General features: G+C 43.3%; 1 protein-coding gene across 1 annotated transcript in view; it reads right to left on the bottom strand.

The window, feature by feature from the left end:
* TMEFF1 (transmembrane protein with EGF like and two follistatin like domains 1) overlaps nucleotides 1–16,837 on the bottom strand; it is a 113,562-nt gene extending 96,725 nt beyond the window's left edge. Inside the window, exon 1 of the mRNA XM_071455672.1 lies at nucleotides 16,258–16,837. Coding sequence (XP_071311773.1) covers nucleotides 16,258–16,492 — 235 coding nt within the window. The 5' untranslated portion in view covers nucleotides 16,493–16,837. The remainder of the gene's footprint in view (nucleotides 1–16,257) is intronic.
* Between the last annotated feature and the right edge of the window lie 3,873 nt (nucleotides 16,838–20,710).

Below are 20,710 nucleotides of genomic sequence, written 5' to 3'. Positions count from 1 at the left end.
GCTTCCCTATTGTCCAGTGCCTGGAAAGGCTGCTTCCATAAACACAAAGGGGAAAAACAAAAAACCCGTATATTTTTTGCAGTGTTTTGAATCGACTGTCTTGCTAAAGTGGAGAGGGTTCACACAGCTCTTTTAGAAACACAGCTCTTTTTTAACTTGGGGTTTGTGCTCATAAGCCAAGCTGGCAGATGCAGAGCTTGTAAGCTCAGGTGATGAAGCAGACCCCAAGAGACAATGAGTTTCAGCAGGTTAAAAATCATTAATGTTTCTATTACTTGTTTGATTAGATGATTAAAATTTACCACCAAGTGTGTTTGCAGAGATGTGAACTCGGAAAAAGGGGATTCCTCTGAGATAAAAGGTTTATGTTTTGGTTTATTTGGGGTTGTTTTGTTTTTGCGATTCAAAGTGAACTGGGTTGCTCTTCTTTTTTAGCTGCCATGCTTTCTTGGATTAATCCTGTGGGGTTTTTTTTTTTCCCTATAGCAGTGTCTTGTTTTCTTGCTCCTCCTAGAAAATACAAGAAATTTAATAGCTCTGTGAGGCTTATGTGTACTGTTGTTCTTGTGACTGCATTATCACTGACATTTAATGAAAATGCATTCCCCATATTTTGTTGGCTGAACATGCAACTGCTTTTAACTTGCAATAACTGCACAAGCCCATTAAGAGATGCTTCCCATTATGCTGCCATATTACTTTACAGATTTCACATTTTTTAGTGGAATAAAAAGTTTAATTGCTCCTCAATTTTGGGAACTACAGCGCTTAACATCTTGCATTAGATTCCTACCTCATCTTTTGCTGTTTCACTCTGTGTCTATAAAACCTTTCTTGCAGTTAAAATTCCTTTTGTACAGATAGATTCTGTCATGTGTAATGGCAGGAATAAAAGTAAATATATTTAGTGAAGTGTAACATGAAGAACAAGGCAAATTAAACAAGAAAATGAATCATAAGCAGCGCTTCTATGCTGGCTATGCAAGGCTCCAAAAAAGCAAACAAACTCTTCCTTTCTGACAGACTTCTTTATTCCACAAGATTTCTGCCCATTTTGCAGAAAGATAAATACTGAAATTCATTATTTCAAAGTAGCAATGAAAATCTGTGGCATAAGGCATATTTATGTCTGTAATGAGGTCTGTCCAAGCTAGGGAGACATTCAAATTTCACTAAGGGGTATAAGTTCATGGGGAAATACCAAGAGCCCACTCAAAAGTTAATCCATATGTAAAATGCATGTATGCGCCTCTAGTCAAGCAGAGGTAAAAACTTTCTCCTAGAGGTTTTATCCCCCTATTTGGTTGACCTCTGGAGTTCACACTACCCCACAAGTTGGGCAGTGAAGCGCTGGAATTCCTGCTCCAGGACCTTCTCCAGGTGGAGCAAAGGTACAGTTTGCAAGCAGCTTGCTGGTACCAACAAGGACAAGGACTCCTATCTCCATGCAATCCCTTCCTGCTCTCCACTTCATGGTCTTGTCACATCTGGTACTTGTCACAGAATCACAAAATCACAGAATCACAAAATCACAGAATCATTTGGGTTGGAAAAGGACTCCAAGGTCATCAAGTCCAGTCTTTGTCCAATCTTCAGCTTGTCAACTAGAGCTTGGTACTAAGTGCCATGTCCAGTTATTTCTTGAACAGCTCCTTGGATGGTGACACTAAGAACCAAGAAATAACACTAATTCAAAAAATATCCACTATTTGCTGCACTAGGGTTCTCTGCTTTTTAGCTGGTGCTAAAAAGCCAGTTGAGAGCAGGGTGCATTGAAGGCTGAAGGAGGTGAAACCCTTGGCAAGGTCAATTTCCAATACCCTCTCTCATAAAAGCATTCTTTGAAGGGGGATTTCTGTCACATTCAAAAATCAAGATGAACCTGCGCCCCAAAACTAAATTACAATTTTCCCTTCCTGCTCTGCAAAGTTTTTCCAGTGTCATCAAATGATATTATTCAGTTGATGCTGCTGAGATACATAGAATAAATACTTGTTTCACTTCTATTATTTTCCCTTTCATACCAAGAAATAAGACAATCTTACTGACCCTGAGAAAAAAATGCTGTACAGAGCTTCTGTAGGATAAGTTGTAAAAGAATCTCAGAAAGATACACATGAAAACAAGGATATTTGACTTACTGGAGAAAATGAGTTTGACACTTCAAAATGTTGGCATTTTCTAACTTCTGAACAGTGGAGTTCTTTGATTTTAACGCAACTTTCTAACGCTAAAGCTGCAATAATACACAGGGCTGGGAACTGTATTTTTAGTTAATGGTGTATAACATTTTCCATCATAAGATCAAGTTTTAAGTTGCTCATGGTGTGCAGGCTCATTGTTTTCATAGAAAATTTCCAGCTGTGTAGTTTTTAAGAATGAAGCTGGGGCACTCAGAGTGTTTTGTTCAGTTGTTTGGGTTTTCTTTAAGTGACTAAATTGTAGCTATTGTATAATTGTGTTTGAGGAGGTTTGCATTCAGGAGCTGAGATATGAGGTGCAGTGAAGGAGGTATGAGTTGCCAGGCTCAGATCATTTTATTCTGCTATGTGAAAATACATCCAATCCACCTGAAGTGTTAAGCTGCTGTAAGAGGTTTATCTGTTATGTGCCACCAGCAAAACTAGTCACAGGCTCCACCTTTCATGCACTCTTTTTTAATGATGTCCCAGGTGAGCTCTGGCTCCAGCATTTTCAAAATCAGTGCTGGCAAACTTGTATGTCTGTCCTACTTGCCACATTCATATGGTCTCAGTGGTCTCCTTGCCCAAGAGCACAAAACTGTCCAAGTACAAAGCTGAGCATGGGTTGGGAAGGAAAGAGACCTGGCAGGAACAGCATTGTGGAAAGAAGACCACAGGAATGCCAGAGGAGAGGGATCACAGAGTGGAAGAGGCAAGGATGGATAAAAGACAGCCACTGGAAAACATGGGATCCCAGGCCTGAAGAGACAGCCCAGGGTTGCTAGGTGTCTTCTTTCTGATAAATATGTGGAAAAATTCCATGTTTGTTTTTCAGGTGGCTGGCTGATAGAGAACTACTTCCAGTGGTACCCATTATGCCATTAATTCAAGTGAGAGGTCTCTGCCAGGATATAATGGTCTTAGCTTTTTTCACAGCCACTTAAAAATCAGTCCATCCTTAAAAATGTCTGTATTTTCCTTAGTTGTTAGTGGGGAGGTTTGTTCTCTTTTCTTTTTTTTTTCCCTGAAGAAACTTGTGTTAAGCAAAGCCATATTAAAAGTGCAAATCAAGTGCTCAGAAACAAGATTCCTGAATTAATGTTATTTGAGCAAATGTAATTTTTATGTTCTTGTGCAATGCTAGACAAGTTTCTGAAATCAGATTTTCCAGACATGTTCACTAATTGGGCATTTCTCATCGTCTGGATGCTTTTTTTTTCCTTCAAAGCAATTCAAGCAGGGATGCAATAATTCACAGCAGTGGAAGCTGTTCATTGAATATATCAAGTTCTATTTAAAATATCCAAGTATCCATATCCACTATTTCTCGAAAATCCAAGTTTTCACCCAGACTTAAAGTCTAACTAACACCAAAAAAAAAAAAGGGTACAGCAGTTTTCAGATTAATCTGGCCCATGTGTAAGTTTTAAAAATGTTTTAAAACATATACAAAAAAGTTACTGATTATGTTGCTGAGGTGGGAAATTTCTAAATACAGAAATTTCAAGAGCAAAATTATTGTAAGAATGTTTACAATATCCACTCTTTAATACATTTCTAAACCAGGTTTTTAATTCCATTGGTAAAACAGAGTTAAGAAAATAGTGTATGGTGAGATTAATCAAAAAGAAACGGGACATAGGCCTGAGTGCAGAAACAGTGACCCAGGAGGCCATGGCAGATCTCCCCCAGCCATGGGGATGACACACTGTCAGCATGACAGTCAGCATAGATGGCAGCTCTTTTGTGGGAATGCTCTATTTACAGGAACAGGAAGAAATAGCTATCTGCAAGTTGCAGAACTTTACTACATATAGGAAATGAAACACTGGCTTGCCTAAACATGAGTTATCCAACAAAAAAAAAAAAAAAAAAATTAAAGGCTGTTGCAGTTATTTGTGATCTGAAAGAATTTAGTGCCGACACTGCATGTTCTAAAGCTACAGACATTAAAAAAAATAACAAGAATACACTTCAAAACTTACTTAGAGGGAAATGTACCACAGATCCTGCCAGTCCATATCAAAATTAATAATTTATAATAACATCTTAAGCGGTTACTGATTTCAAAGAACTAAGTACCTTTTCACTTTTAGAATACTAAACAGAAGTTAATTCCAACAAGAGGGTACTCTCCATGTAAGAGATTAAAATGTAACAGTTAGATCTCATAGTTTCCAAATTAATATGAAAACCTCAGTTTCCTCTTGCACTTCACTCTCATTAAAAATCCTTTAGCAGATCTATAAACTAAAAAATCATTGTGGTGCATTCTTACAATACACAAGCTTTTGTAAAATAATATTAGATTCCTATTTTGTATACAGAAAAAGGAAATAAATTAACTCCTGGGTAACATCCCTGAAACATTAGCAGCATGAATGGTGCTGGAGCATAATTAGGTTTGCAGAAACTCTCTCCTCTGAACACCCATACACTATGCTATTTAGGTACAGTTTTGAAAACTGTAATTAAACAGTCAGAAAACCACTGGAAAAGAAACAAAATAACCAGCCACATAAAAGTCACAGGGAGAAAACAAACAAACAAGCCCCTGGTTGATCATTTAGATTTCTTAATGAGTTCTGGTAATTCCAGTAAGTTACAGAAGCCAGGAAGAACCTGAGCAGCCAGCTCCCTTCCTTTCAAACTTTAACAACTCTATTACACTTCAAAAAAACCCAAATCACTGCTCAGCCTACTGAAATAACATTTTTCTCCTGTATGCATTCTTGTCAGATAAATCTATAGCTAATAATTCCTCTCTGCCCGCTCGTTTATCCATATTGAAACACCAGGAGAAACACAATTCCCAGAGCTCCTGCTAAGCCCCTTTGCCAGCCTGGAAAGGATTTTCAGGGGCTGGGAGTTTATAGTTGGGCTACAGCACGGCATACATAGGACATGCTGTCCTGTTTCATCACCTCTGGCAATGATGGCTGGCACAGGGCTGGAAGAGCCACTGGGTTTGTGGAGAACTGGTGGAACTCCAGCTTGCTGGGAGCTGGTGGCATCTCTGCAGCCCACTACAGCAGCAGGCTGGACAAAGCCACTGGACCTGAGTGGAACTGTGACCCTCAGCATTTCAGAGCCAGAAACAAGCCTTTCCTAAGGGACAAACAGAAGGCCACCTCTTTTTTCAGCATATTCATCCATCTCTCCCCGTTCCCATCATGCCACTTCCAGAGTTCGAAGCAGGTGGAAATTATTCACGGCTGCCAGCTGGGGATTCCCTCGGCAAATGTAACGCTGGATTAGAGAGCTCATGGGTTGTCCTCCCGGGGCCAGGGAGCACAGCTAGCAGGCACTGCCAAAATACTCCCAGGGTCAGCTCACAGCTCTTGAGGGACACCTCCTAATTGCTGTAAATTAGCTGCCACTACCCAGTGGGCAGCAGAGAACCAGGGAACTTTGCCTTGTTGCTGTCATTCTGCCCTCGCCCAGGTGCTGCAAAAGGACATCTCGACTTTGCCAGGTGTTCGGACAGCTGGCCAAGTGAGCAAGGAGCAGAACCTCGTCCTGCCCCCAGGCACGGCCAGCCAGGCCAGGGGGATGGGCTGCAGAGGGGCAGACGCATTATCATCCCTGCTCTGCACCCTCTCACTGCTGGGGCACTGGGAGACCTTGTGTCGCTGCTAATCTGAATTTAATCTGCGTTTTCTCTTTGAATGCAGGGCCACAGCCACACTCACTTCACAGCCTCAGTCAGCTGTCTGTAACAGCACGCCCAAAATGGCAGGAAAAAAAATTCAGCCAGCACAAATCTTCATATAAATACAGCAGGAGGAAAAAAAATCAACAAAACATAACAAGCTTACAGGTAAACATGCACATGACTGAATTCTGCCTTTTGTCTCACACCCACACCTCTAAAATGGAATAAAAGGACAATTCAGTCCCGGGGTACACAAACACTGACTGAGGTACAGTTCATGAGTAAATCCACACTGAACTGGGTACAAACATGTCCATGTAGCTTGGAGAAATGTAAGCAGTTGAGCCCATGACTTTGGTACAGCTCTGGCTGCAAGCCGATGGAATATCATTGTTTCTACACCTCCAATCTGTACAGCTGTATCAGACTAAAATTTACAGGTTCTTACTCCTTACTCTGAACAAAGGGAAATGTGATTTTCACAAAGACCATGACCTGGGAGCTCCCGTTGATTTTAATCGGTGGTTAGCAATTCTGGAAAAAATCCTTAGGTAGTGGGCTTTGCTCTACTGCTTAGGAAGTCAGACCATCAGCTCCCTTCCCCTGTTTGTAGAAATCTTTTTAAATAAGTTATTCATGGAGAAATACTAAGAAATAGTAAGAAAATGAAAGACAATTTGGATATTAGATTTGCATGATCAACATGAGATTTTTGTTATGTGCTTTGTTAGCTCTTTATCAATCTACCAATCCTCACCCCCAAGGAAAAAAAAACCAAACCAAATAAGAAAAGACCAAAATTGGAGGACAACATGGCACAAAGGTCTCTGATCTCATTGACTCTTTTCAGAAATAAAAGCATTTACTCACAGAGGACACATAACAGCAGATTCTGGTTGCTTTCCACAGTAGAAAAGAGACAGGTTACAAACCTATTTCTTTCAGTTACCTGCAGTCACAGAAATGCATTGATCCCTTAGGGTGGAGAGGGGAGCAAAAGATGGAATTTTTTTTTTTTTTTTCAAGTGGCCCCATACCAGCACAGCCAGACCTTGCTGCTGCCCTTTGTCCCTATAGAAGCAGCCTGTACATCACGGCATTCCCCAAACAGCCTATCCTGCACCTAATCCTTACAGTTAAAAAAAAAAAAAATTCTAAACCTAACAGAAATATCTTAAAAGTGGAAAATGAGCAGAGAAGCCACCTTTTCTTAGTCTTTTCTAGATAGAGACTCAATGCTTCACAAGGAAAATCAGAGAAAAGTCATGAAGAGCTTTTGGTGGTAAAACTATTCTGATTTCTTGTAGCCTGAGTAACTGAAAGAGGCTAGGGACACATTTTCAGGACTTTTAAAGAAAGATGTAATTATGTCATAAAGCTAGTATTGGTATCTTATAATCTTTCATTAAGTAATTCTGAATGCATAGTAGGGTGACTTTAAATAGAACAGAAATATCCATTACCATAATACAGAAAACTAATAAGTAACTTCTGTGTCAGAAAAACCTATGTATTTGGGAAAGAACTGTGAAAGCAGTGAAAAGCTTCACTTTCCCAAATTAACTCTGATCTCCAGATTTTGATACTGAATTTTTGAGTCATTATGTTTGACTAATATAAGGGGCCTGGCATATAATACACCACTTTAGATTACGTTTATCAAGTGTCTAACAAAGCAGGATGTTCATCTCTTTGTCTTCTGGATGAAGACTCTTTTATTATAGTGTAGTATCTTTTGTTTTAATGCTGCTCTGCAGTGGATTGCCAGCTCATTAATTTTTCTGCTATAACACCCAAATCCCTTTGCTGATCAGTGTGCTGAATGATTGATTCCCTGCTCCCAGACTAATTTTTTACATTGGACTGCATTTACCATCTGGTAGATAAATCACCCAAAACACTCGAATTCGAGCTTGGTTCCAGTGATTCTCTTTGTTTGTTCAGTCAGAAGCATGAATATCACTTGCAAATGTGGAGATTGTGTTCTCTCACCTGGATAACTGTTCCATATTGCAGACATAGGTTTTAACAAAGAGCAGGAAAAAAAAAAGTATCTGTTCTTTGTGGTTTTTAGCCAAAATTTTTGTTTCATCCCTACCATAGCCACTTGCTTCTCACGTGAAAAAGAGTCTTTCTTACAGCACAGAACCAGTTTTGCACATTACAAACACATTTAACTGTTTTCACAAAGACATCCTTTGTAGGTGTAAACACCTGCACAAGTGAAGAAAAGGACATCCTTTGCAGTTAAAACAGAGTAGAAATACAATGAAATAAATTGCCTTCCCAACCCCATGTTTTATATGAGAAAACAATTCTATAACCTCAACAGGAGCCTGCCTGTTTTATTTTCACTTTTATAACCTTGAAATGATACTTCCATAAAATTATACTTCCAATCGAGACAGCAAGAAAGAATTCTGCCTCACAGAATTGTCTCTGCAAAATCCTGGGAGAGGTGAAGGATGAAGAAAAAGCTCTGTGAGAGAGAGGTGGTGCTTCAGGAAAAGAACCATTCATCTGCCCACTGCACGTGGCAATGTCGCTCGGGGAGGGGACAGGGCACCCCTTTCTTTCATCTCAGGATCTTTTGCTGCTCTTTGCTGCTCAGGAGAACCCATTTGGCACAACACACTGACCTCTGTCTCTCCCAGAGGGATCAGGCAGAGGCAGCACACAATCAGAGTCAATACTAATTAGCAAAATGTAAACATTTCATTAGATCAATGCTTCCCTGAATTTTTAAAGCAACAAACTGCTATCCAACCACAATTTTTTATCAAATTTTTGATGGAAATACCTGTTGAAAGCTCTGTTTTAGCTGTCTATAGCAACCAGCTAAAGATTTTATAACTCGTTCTTGTGTTTTATGGACATCCTTAAGGATTAAAACTTGAATTTTCAAAAGCACTCATTCATTTTGAATGCCTAGACTATTCTGAACACTTTTGGCACATGCACGAACACCTTTAACTATCCTCTCTCTCAAGCTTTTGTGTTGCTCTGGCTAAGAATCTTGTTCAGTTCAAAATTTCAGAGAAAACAGAGCCACTTCTGCAAATGATGTTTATCCAAACACTCATTCTTTGTAGTCACATGTGAAGTGTCTGTGAATAGGAAAGAAAGCAAGTAAATCTCTTGTGAGGTACAACAAACTCCTCCATACACTTCAGGCTTAAGCAACAGGACACTTTGTCACCCACTGCTGAAATATGTGTGTTTACAGGAGGTTTTCTATAGCCACAGAGCAGCAGATGTGACAGCACGTTTTCATGGGGGGCTGTGTTCTCCCTTCTTCCCTCACCACCTGCAGGGCTCTCACTGGTTAATAGCTGAGACTGCTTAAAACACTTCCTAAAGCAGCATTTTTTGGTCAGGTGAACCCTGACACGTGTCAGACTCCTGAAGCTGGGTAGGAACAGTGAGGGGTGAATCTGGGATAAAGCAGTTGGAGCCCCTAAAGGCGTGCATTTTGTGTTCCCTGGAACACACTGTGATGATCAGGGCCAGATTGACCAGAGTTTGCACAGTTCCAACTCTCTGGCTTGCCTGACTGCCCCCATTCACCCCATCTGCTTCCACATGGATCCCATGAGATTCATGGTAGGCACAGGAGATGCCCCAGGGCCTTTCCTACAGGAACACGGCTGTTGCCTGCCAGCAAGCCAGGCAACTGGAATGAGGCTGCCTACAGCTTTGCAGCCAGGCAGAGCCAGATTTCAGGAGGTTTTGGCCTCCAGACAAGACCTGAGAAGAACCATTTCGTGTCCTGAACACCCTTTTGTCTGTTTGTGGACATTGTACCTGTTCTCTTCCTTGGCTGCTCTCTCTGTCAATGCATCTTACAAAAGTACAGAGAGTTTTGCTCCTATTTAAGAGACATAGGAGCACACTGAGGTCTCAGCCTGATGGGAAAAGGTGGAGAAAACCCAGCACCCACCAAGACAAGTTAGATGACTTCAGAAAAATTACTGACAGTTTTGTCTTGTTCAAGATTTTCTTCCCTTTAATTTTTACATGTTTTCCTGCTGGTCCTAATTAACACTCTTTTTGAACCATGCATGAGGATCCTGCCAGCTTGAACAATGTGGGTGTTTCAAGACTGTAACTGCAACTAAATTTATTTTTATAATACGAAATCAAAAGAGAGGTATTACAGGGGTTTAATTTTATTCCAAACCAGATCCTTTAAACGCTGTTTCTGTAACACATAATCTTTTATCAGAAAAGTCCTGCCTTTTCAGTCCTTACAAATTGTCTACTGTAATGAGAATTTAAATTATCCTAAAATAAATCCCGATTTGCTAGTCAAACACTGCCTCCTCATAAACCACACTATGACCAGTTTTAGAGCAACTTAAAAGAAATTGAACACTGATATCAGTGTAACATTAAATTGCTCTCTTAAATGGAGAAATTCACATCAATGGATATGCAAATGCATGCAGAGCCCGATCTGTCTACCAGCTCCCAGCCAGCCAGGTCTGGGGATGTAACCAGGTCAGTGAGAACTGAAGTCTTTCAGGTACTCTTGTAGCAAAGGCTTTCACTGGCATCTTGCTCCACAGAACACAGAAGTTCCCTGGAAAGAGTCTTGAAGAGAAAAAAAGACCTGGAATTTTTTCTCCTTTAAAATAAACAAACAAACAGTAAAACATATGATCCATAAATCCTAGATACCTAATGGCAACTAATGGCACCACTAGATACTGTCCTAATAACACAAGATTAAATAATTCTGCTTTCACATCCCCCTGAAGCCATCTGTGAACTAAATTAGAACCAAAGATACATTGTAGCTGTTCATCAAGACAAATAAACAGATTTCAGGTTCTCCAGGAAACTTTAATATCATCAGATCACAGTTTTGACTGCTGAGCTTACTCCTAATCAGATTTTTTCTGTAACTACTTCTCCTTTTGTAAGAGAAAAATATCATACAAAGAAGACCAAGAAATGGTTTCATAAAATTTATTATCAACCGATTTAGTGAAAAAAGCTCTTCCTTACACACTTAGGAGTTCCACAAAATACAGCTCCACTCCTCCACTCCCCACACTCTCTCTTTTTCTTCCTCTATTTCTCTATATTTCTAAATTATTAGAATTTCAAGATGATCTAGGAATAAACTACAGCAATTAGAGGGGACTATTTCGTTTCCAGCACAGTATTTAATTATCATTTTCTTATGGAAAGCTATTTTTGGGATAGAACAATTTCTCAAAGAGTACTTCTACTTGGTCTTCGGCTCTGCTGAGCACTACAGTCAGTTTAGAAAAAGACAAGCTTCCACCTCACAATACCAACATGTCCCCTACCTCCACTCTTGTTCCACAGCACCTGCGAGCGCCCAGTGAGGGGGAATATGCAGGAGTCTCAAGTTAGAAGAATAGATCCTTTTTCCACATTCCTGATGCTCAATATTCTTCCTTCCACAATTGCTACAGCTACTGTTACCCTGGGAACTATTGCCACTGTCTGCTTTGGGGACACTCCCCAGAGTCTGACCACAGGCTGGGGAAGGCAGAAGTGCTTTCAGCTGATGGATCAATGGTGGAATGGAATGATCTCTTTCCAGGAAGAGGGTACAGACTCCTGTCAATATCAGTTGGATTCTCTGCATTTGTATCTCTCTATCCAAAGTTCTTGGCCGTAGCTTCTTTTTTTTTCTAGTCCAAGTATCAACTCTCCCCTTTATCCACTCTACTGTCAACTCCAGAAGAAAACTGACAAGATATAAGTATAAAATATTTATCCCTACATCAACAGGAAGAAAAGGACCAGGCTTCTTGTTTTCCCCTTAATAGGAATTATCTGAGAGATCTTGGTACAGGAAGAATGCTTCCTTAGCAGTATTTTCCACAACAAACACAGCTTCTTTTTTCCTCTTTTCAAAAAACCAATAAAGAAATTGGATTCAATCCAATCCCCTCAGTCAAGCCTCAATTGCTCCATCACACTACCAGTTCCCACTAGTGACAATGATGGAGTGACACCTGTTACAAGATGATTTTCTGCTATTCTGACACTTTCAATTCTACTTTAATTACCTTTTGGCTCTTTAATCAGCATAAGAATCTGTATTGCAAGGACATTTCATGTCCAGGCAATTACACTAAAGGGAAACAAATATATGCATGCTACTGTCCGAGTTTTAATCTCTCTTTTTAATAATTGCTTTTACTTTTTGCATGTAGTTGATTTATATTCATGCCTTATGATAGTTTCTCAAAGTGACATGTAACCTGACTGAGTTTAGATCATTTACTTCAGAAGTTCAATTGGCACAAACACATATCACATTTTATTTGGCTTGACTGTTATAATTCATTTACAGGAACATAGCTCACAGTATCTTAGATAAAATAACCAATTATTCTCATCTACCATTTCAGATCAAGTGGAATTATGCAAACACAAAACAACATGTAATTCTTAAAATACCATAATTTACCTGAACCTGTATCTCTCTTACATCCCTTGCTCTTAAATGTTCTCACCAACATGGCTGCATATCTTTAGCACAAATTGGTTTTGCTCTGTGTAACTTAGAATGATATAGCAAAAAAAAACCCCTCATCCACTTAATTTGAGCAAAAAGCACAAAGGATATGTCTGTTCTAGCTGATAAGCACAGATGAAAGCCAGTCTTGAGGCCACATGTCATTCTGGTTCACAGAGTCCCCACGGAGCCCAGGCAGAAACCACGGCTGAGCTCCAGAGACCAGCAGTGCCTGAGGTTTATATCCTCCAAAATCCACGGTCACATGTGCCACGTGGACTGGGCCAAGGGAGCTCCATGCTTGTGTTCACTCTCCCTTCTTACAGCAGGGACAGCCTGGATCCAAGCTTCAGACAACACAATAGTTTAGAGTGAGAAATAGTGCACACAAAACTCATTTTGGCCAACTCACTAATTATCTTGAGGCTTCACCTCAAGTGTACACATACCAGATAGGAGTAGATTTAGATCTCATCTTCTCATAAGAAAAACAGCTACAACAGCACCATAATAGGTGTCCATCAATAGTAAGACTGGGGGATTCCTGCTACAGGATCTGGAGGACAGGCATGAAGGCATCCAAGAAAGTAATGGAAACAAATGCACCGTATTCACATTTAAACAGGATCTCATCTTGCTCATTCAATCCTCAATAAGCTATCTTGAAACAACTTTATTTTTACTCATTTCACTCAGAGAGATCTTACAAAAAGCAGGGGCAGCACACAGTCTATGAGACTCATAGGTGGTGCATGGAATCATCCCTAGCAAGTCTATTTTATCACACGAGGGAGCAGCACACTGAAAGGCTCACAACACAAGCATATCCCTGTTAATTAAAATCCCAGGTGCAGACACACATACCAGTGCACTGAGCAGTGTCTCTCATTGAGTTTGTGTACCTTCCACCCACATTTGCAGCATTTGGTCAGCTATGATCCAGCTACAACCCCTGTGGCTCCACAGGTGACCGGAGCACATCTCACACCAGAGATTCAACACTAAAACTGGCAATGCCCATGCATAGTTTGTGTCTCCAGAGAGCACCATGGCATTAGGAGCTCAGGGAGGAACTACACCTTGTGCTTACCTTCACACTCAGGATGCCCAATAACCCTCTGTAGTTCACAGCCCCCTCACTAAGGACACAGCTACCCCAAAGTCCAAGCCCAGCATCACACCACCAGCACTTGGACAGTCAGGGAGTATTGGGAATGTTAGGGAAGAAGACTACAGGTAGCACTGGGAATAATGTAACATCTCCAAACACCAGCCTAGGACTGTCTTCTCCAGCAAGAAATACCTATTTTGGTTTTACCCCATTCTGGGTAAAACAGGGTTATTTTATTTCATTAGCTTAGCAAAGTATGGATTGACAGATGAGCAAACACACACAAGTCCGCATTGTCAATTAACTCCAGATACATCTTAATTCTCTGTTTCCTGCTCTAATCATTTTATCAAATGTTCTTCCTTTGGCCAGGGATGATGCAATTATATCATAATTTAACAAAAGGCCAAGCTGCAATACATGTGCCAAAGGAGCAGAATCAAGGCTGAAAAAGCCATCTTAATGTTCATGTTGTCTGCCTGTGTCCTCCACCTTGTAATGTTCTTTTCTTACAGCAAACTCTTTCTTAAGCAGCATATTCTGTAGCAATAAAGGAGAGGGCTTCAGCATTTCTGAAAAGAAATAACAAATAAATAAAGGTAGATATATAATCTAACAATGATAAAATATTACCAGCCCAGGAACCATCTCAAGAAGTGCAAAAAACCTGTTAGGGCAGCAGGTCAAACTGATGCACATATTAAACTTGCAAAACAGCAGAAGAAAGGAGAAGCATTTTGCTTCTTTGAATATGGAAAGCAATTTAGAGAGTCCAGTCATTTGGAGAAGTAGTAGTAGTGTTCTCAAGTTGAACTTTCAGTATAAACAGCAATGTACATCGTAGCAGTCCACTGAGAAGGGTGCTAATGCCAACATCTGGTCCCATGTGTAAATACAGGAAACTCATCTTTTTCAGGGAGTAGCTCCTTCAGTAAAAGTTAATGAAGCTGTGCAAAGGTAAGTGAGGGGAAAATCTGACCCAGATATGGTGTGTTGATGTTAGTTCTTTCAAAATAAAGTTGAGTACTGAAACCCTGCCATTTTGCATGAAACGGTTAACACACGGCAGAATCTGACTACTGCATTTAAAACAAAATTTTCCTTCCATATTTTTGGAGTTACCCTGAAAAGAGTGCCTGCCACAAGTATGTATATAGCACATACATTTGCTTGTGCCTATTTTTAGTAGAACCATGCTGAATGCCTTCAATATAGCACACGGTTTTCTAATTCCAGGCTGGAAAGCCCTCTTTCTGTGGCTGTTTCTAAATAATATCCCTGTGTTCCACATCATCTTAGAAACTTCCTCATACATTTCAGCAGCCTTCCATATTTAATCTCACTGATTTATGCTCATGCCATGGTCTAATGACCCATATGTCTCTGATGGGTAAGCCGCTAACGCCAGTGACACATTAACCTATTAACCTCTCTTTAAAAATAACCATCATATTCCTACAAACAGAATGAAAAGTCAGGCAGCAGCAGCAAAACAGTAGCATTGTGGTACTGTCACACAGTAACACAGTGTATATCTAATCTGGGTAAAATGAAGAGGAGCATTTCAAGAATGTGTAGCAGATTTATTGTATTGCAAGACCATTTTGCCACAGTTTGCTGGTCTGCGAATTTGATAGCCTGCTTTAGCAGCATTATCCGTATTGTAAAATGTAATTGGCAGGCAGATCACTCTTCCGTTCACTCATTTCTTGAAATCTCTGGTACAGTTTGGGGACCTTACCCTGGAAGGCACCGAGAGTTCCTTCCAACGTGTAAATTGCCTTCCGATCCCGCTGAAGACAATGGGAGCGGGGGGCTCCGCGCACAGGGCGAGAAACCTTCATCACCTTGGAGAAGGCACTTTGTACAGCTCTCGCTGGCGATTCGCGCAGTGCAATAAACCTATCATTTTAAAAGGCAGGAGGAGGCATCCACAGCCATTTTTCAGAGAAAAAAAAAATAAATTCCCTTCTCTAAATAGTAGTTTAGAAGACAAACAAATCTTTCTTAAAACCTGTAAACTTTATATTGTATGTATTTACTTTGTTCTACTTCAAAACCGTCATATCCCTCAAGATCTAAGAAAACGTGCTGCTGTCATAACAAACCACATTGCAACCTTACAATACCAGCACATAATTATGTATATTATGTATGCCATGCAACCAAAGCAGGAAAAAACCCAAGAAAGCTTATTCTGAGCACATCGCGGGGTATTTTGCTGCCTACACCTCATCATGACTGAATCTCTACGACAGCCGGCAGACGGACGGGCGGAGAGGCTACCCCGTGGCTGGGCTGCTCACAGCAAGAGTGAGACCCAAGAAACAGCCCGTGTGAGCCATCAGGGCTGCTCTCCCGGCTGCCACCCGGCTCGCACCCCCTGCTAGCGGCAGGACGGGCCCGGGGCAGCGGCAGGGCAGGGCGGCGGAGGAGGGGGCGGGATGCGGGCAGCCCCGGGGCGGCCGGCGCGCACCTGCCGGCACCGCGGCGGGGGCAGCAGCGGGGAGCAACAAAAGCCGAGAGGCGGCGGCAAAGCCCTTCCCTTCGGCGGGGAGACCTCGGAGCGGGGGCACCCCGCGCCCCGCAGAGGGGCATCTCCCGGCCGGCCGGGGAACCGGCTCGCCGCACCCGGGGCCGGGGCGGGCGCCGCTCCTTTGTTTTCCGCCGCCCGCAGCGGCACGGCGGGCCGGGCCGGGCCGGGCCGGGCCGGGCGGAGCAGGGGGCCGCGCTCAGCCCTCCCTCCACGTGCACGCGTGGGCTGCCCGCAGGGGTGGGCGCGGGGCGGGAGCCGGCGGGGCATTACCTGAGCAGTTGATGCCTTTCCCCTTGCCGCCGCCCTGGCACTCGGAGCCGGGCAAGGGATGAGAGGCGCGGCCGGCGGGCAGCGCGGAGAGGGCGAGCACCAGGAGGGCCGAGGTGTAGCAGAGCGCCAGCGGGGGTCCCGCCCGCAGCAGCGGCCGGGCGGCGGCCGGGCTCTCTCCCAGCATGGCGAGGGGCGGCCGAGGAGCAGCGGGATGGCGGCGGCAGGCCCGCAGCATCAACCGGAGCCCGCGGCGCCGCCCGGGCGGGACCCTCCTTTCTCCGCCGCGCCGGAGCGCACCTTCAGCATCCCCGCCGCAGCGGCCGCACGGACCCGCTGCTGCCGCCGCCGCCGCCGCCGCCGCCGCCGGGGCGCGGGCAGGGCTGTCCCCGCCGCGGCCGCGCTCCGTCCGCGCCCGTCCGCCCAGCGGAGCCGCCTCGCCCCGGCCGCGCTCCTTTGTGCGCGGCGCCCGGCAGCGCCGCCGCTCCGCCTGCAACAAAGGGAGCGGAGCCGAGAGGCTGCTGCCGCCGCCGCCGCCGCCGCGGAGGGGGAGGAGGAGGAGGGAGAGAGAGAGCGAGAGATGGGGGAGGAAGCACACGTGATAGCAGCCCCCTCCCCCGGGACCGGAGGGGAGGTGAGGGGCTTCTCCTCGCTCGGCGGGCAGGGCGAGCGGCGGCGGCAGCGCCCGCCCTCACGGCGGGGCCGCCCCCGAGGGAGCGGTGCGGGTCCCGGGCGGGCCGGGCTGGGAGCGGGCACAGGCGACAGGCGTGCGGGGACAGCACCGGTGGGTGAACGGGGCAGAGAGGGTCCCCAGGGGCGTCGAGGAAGGAGGACCGCTGGCACAGCGCTTGTCACTCTCCGGGTGATTTTTTGTTATTCACTAATAAGCCGGCGTGAGTGGGGTTGGGAAAGAAAGCAAAGAGATCGTCTCTTCTATTAATTGTAAGGGTTGTGTTTAATTTTTGCTGAATGGAAGCCCAGCATGTATAGCGAGAGCGTTTGCACCAGTCCAAGTCAATTAATATATTTGCGGTGAAGGCAGTGAGTTTTTAACAGAGTGCTTTTACTATCTACGGGTTTTCCAGTCCCTTACATGGAGACACTTCAGAGGTCAGAAGCACTGCACAGGTAGAAGGTATCAGGCACATATCTTGAGTACAGATGCTCAGCATGTATCTGTGTGGCTGAAAGCTTTGTGTAAATTGACAGCACAGTGACTGTTTTCGCATCGTGAAAACACAAGACAATGCTTTACATTCAACGAGATTTTTTTCCTGTCTCAGTTGGCACGTTTCATGTGAGTTTTTTTTTAATCCACTGTGCAAACCATTTGTTTTTCAGGAATAAAACCTGCCTTTTTCCTTCATCTCTCTGTTTCTACACACCACTGACAGGCTGTAAAGTGTAGAGCTTGTGTGAGGAGATCTGGCTTGCACTAAGGTATAGCTCTTGTTTGAGGAGACTTTTGAACAGTTTGTTAACCAGAGCAGTCAAGAGCAAGGCCATAAATCCAGGAGTAAGCATTGGGGGGCACATATAAAGTCAGACATATAAAGTCAGATTGTTGTCTATTTAAATACAGCATTGAAGACTAAGTCCTGTATTACTAAGAGAGCAATTTCCTTTTGGCAGAGGGGGTTCAGCACTGGCTGCCTCTGCCAAGAAAATGTCCTTCTGTAATTACTTGGTGATGCTAGATGTGAGAAGAGCTCTGCTCCTCAGTAAGGTGGGGTGCATTAACTCAAATGGAACTGGTGCTGATGAAACTGGGCTGCTGAGGTACACGGGCCAGGATGTTCAAAGCTCTCTAGGTCTGCATGCTGCTATCTAAGCAGATGATCCTTTGGGATCTTTGGGTCTCGGGACTGGCAGAGATGTTTTGAAGGTAGCATTTTGCTGCTATAGGAGCAAATGCTCTGTATACCTTCTTCCCTGAAACACATCTAAATCCCTCATACACTAAATATGCTGTTTTACTGTGCCTCTTGCTGAAGGGCTGGGCCAGGACAGCTCTCATCTCAAACACTTTCAAGACCAGTTCATACCCATTTGTTGTTGTGACATCCAGTGCTCCAGTTAGTCATTTCTCTTTCCCTTGAATTTAAATCTGTAATACATTTATAGGCAGTAGTTACAGCCACTGTTTGCAGGTCTAACCTATCAGTACATTTTACTGCTCTCCTCCTGTAGGACAGAGCCTCTGTAGCTCAGATTTTACTGCACTAGATAAGTTTGGATTCAGTTTCTTCAGCATAGCTGCAGTTTGTAACAGCTTTTCACAAACAATTGCCAGTCTCTGCCATAGAGGTAATCTCTCCTGATTTCTTCCAAAATTGTCTTTCCTAATACAGCCAATCTGCTTTTTATATGACCAAATCTCACTGATGTTTCAGGTCATGCTGTGAGTGACAAATACAGGCTACTCCTTGTACTTGTCATTTACAGTCCATAATAATAATAATAATAATAATAATAATAATAATAATAATAATAATGCTTTTTATAAATGTCTAAGTGCATGATCATATCTTTTCCATTGTTGCATCTCATCCCATTTCTTTTATTCCAGTCCTCAAGATTATGCAGTCATCTTTTCAGTATATTCTGAACCTCCTTTCTATTAACAGTCTTGCACAGTTTTTTGTGTCCACTTCCACATCTACAACAATGAAAAAATACACAATTACAAACTATAGGTCTCAGAACAAATGTTACCAGTAACAGTACTTCTCCCAGGTCAAACGTCCCTCTTCCAAGGCAGTGGGTACTCTGCTGTAGGGAGTTCCCAGCTGAATGTATAACTTTGTTTCAGTTCCCCATGTCTTTTAGCTTAGACAGGCAAACTATATGCTGGGCTCGTAGCATGGTTTGAGATGGAAGGGACCTTAACTATCATCTAGTTCCAACCCTCCTGCCATGGGCAGGGACACCTTCCACTACACCTGATGGCTCAAAGCCCCATCCAGCTTGGCCTTGAACACTTCCAGGGATGGGACATCCACATGTCATCTTGCAGTTTAAAGTTGCTGCCCCTTGTCCTATCCATACAAACCCTTGTAACAAGACCCCCTCCAGCTTTCTTGTAGGCCCCCTTCAGATGCTGGAATGCTGCTGTAAGGTCTTCCTGGAGTAAGGTCTTCCTCTTCCTCAGGTTGAACTATTCTGACTCTCTCAGCCTGTCATCATAGAAGAGGTGCTGCAACCCTCTGATCATCTCTGTGTCTCTTTTCTGTACTCGCTCCAACAAGTTCATGCCCTTCTTATCTTGGAGGCCCAGAGCTGGCCATAGTATTCCAGGTGGGTTCTCACAGTAAGGGAGTAGAAAGGGAGCATCACCTCCCTTGATCTGCTGGCCGTGCTGATTTTGATGCAGCCCAGAACATGCTTGGCTTTCTGGACTGCACGTGCACATTGCTGGCTCAGGTTGAGCTTCTTATCAACCAACACCCCAAAATCCTTCTCCCCAGGGCTATTCTCAATCCATTCTCTCCCTGAATTTGTGCTGGGATTTCCCTGATCCAGGTGCTTTTACTCATTGAGCTTCATGAGGTTCACACAGGTCCACCTCTCAGGCCTGTCCAGGTTCCTCTGGATGGCATCCCTTGCCCCCAGTCTTGCTGACATTGGCAGACTTGCTGAGGGTGCCCTCAATCCCTCTGTCCTTGTCACCAACAAAGACATTAAACAGCACTAGTCCCAATACCAACCCCTGAAAGCATCACTCATCACTGGACTCCAACTGGACACCGAGCCATTGCCTGCAACCCTTTGAATGTGACAACTCAGCCAAATTCTTATCCACTGAGTGGTCCATCCATCAAAATATGTCTCTCCAATGTACTGACAAGGATGGTGTGCAGGACAGTGTCAAATGCTTTGCACAAGTCCTGATGGACTGTGTCAGTTGCTATTCCCTTATCCACCAATGCTGTAACTCCATTGTGGAAGGACACCAAATTTGTCAGGCATGATTTGCCCTTAGTGTGAAATCTTTTAACAAGTCCAGATAGATTGTTAGTAAACCTTATGGGGTTTGGTTTTGGCTTTTTGTTGTTGTTGTTATTTTTTGACTCCTGGGATAAATGACATGCCATTTTTTATCTAGAAAGCCACATCTGAGCAGTTCTGTCTGTCTGGAAGCATCTCTAGCTAGTTTAAAGTGAGTGATACAGTCATGCTTGATTGGCAAATTCACACTATGCCAGCTGGGTCTTCATTTCTACTCTGTTCTCTGATATATGTCTTAAAAAAAAAAAAAAAAAAAAAAAAAAGAACAACCTAAACACTTTACTGCCAGCTTTAAAAGCAAAAGAATTCAGAAAGAATTTGAGCAAGCTGCTTCTGGGATGCAAATTGTTGCAGACAGAGGGAAAGCCACACCAGCAAAATGACAGATCTTGTGTGTCTTTGGGATCACAATAAACTCTGCCACATTTGGTAACTTCCATCTTTGGCA

This window comes from Agelaius tricolor, unplaced genomic scaffold (genome assembly GCF_023055355.1).
Source record: "Agelaius tricolor isolate 1412-34295 unplaced genomic scaffold, bAgeTri1.0.p SCAF_2, whole genome shotgun sequence".
Taxonomy (NCBI): domain Eukaryota; kingdom Metazoa; phylum Chordata; class Aves; order Passeriformes; family Icteridae; genus Agelaius; species Agelaius tricolor.
This window is presented reverse-complemented; position numbering and strand designations above follow the sequence as displayed.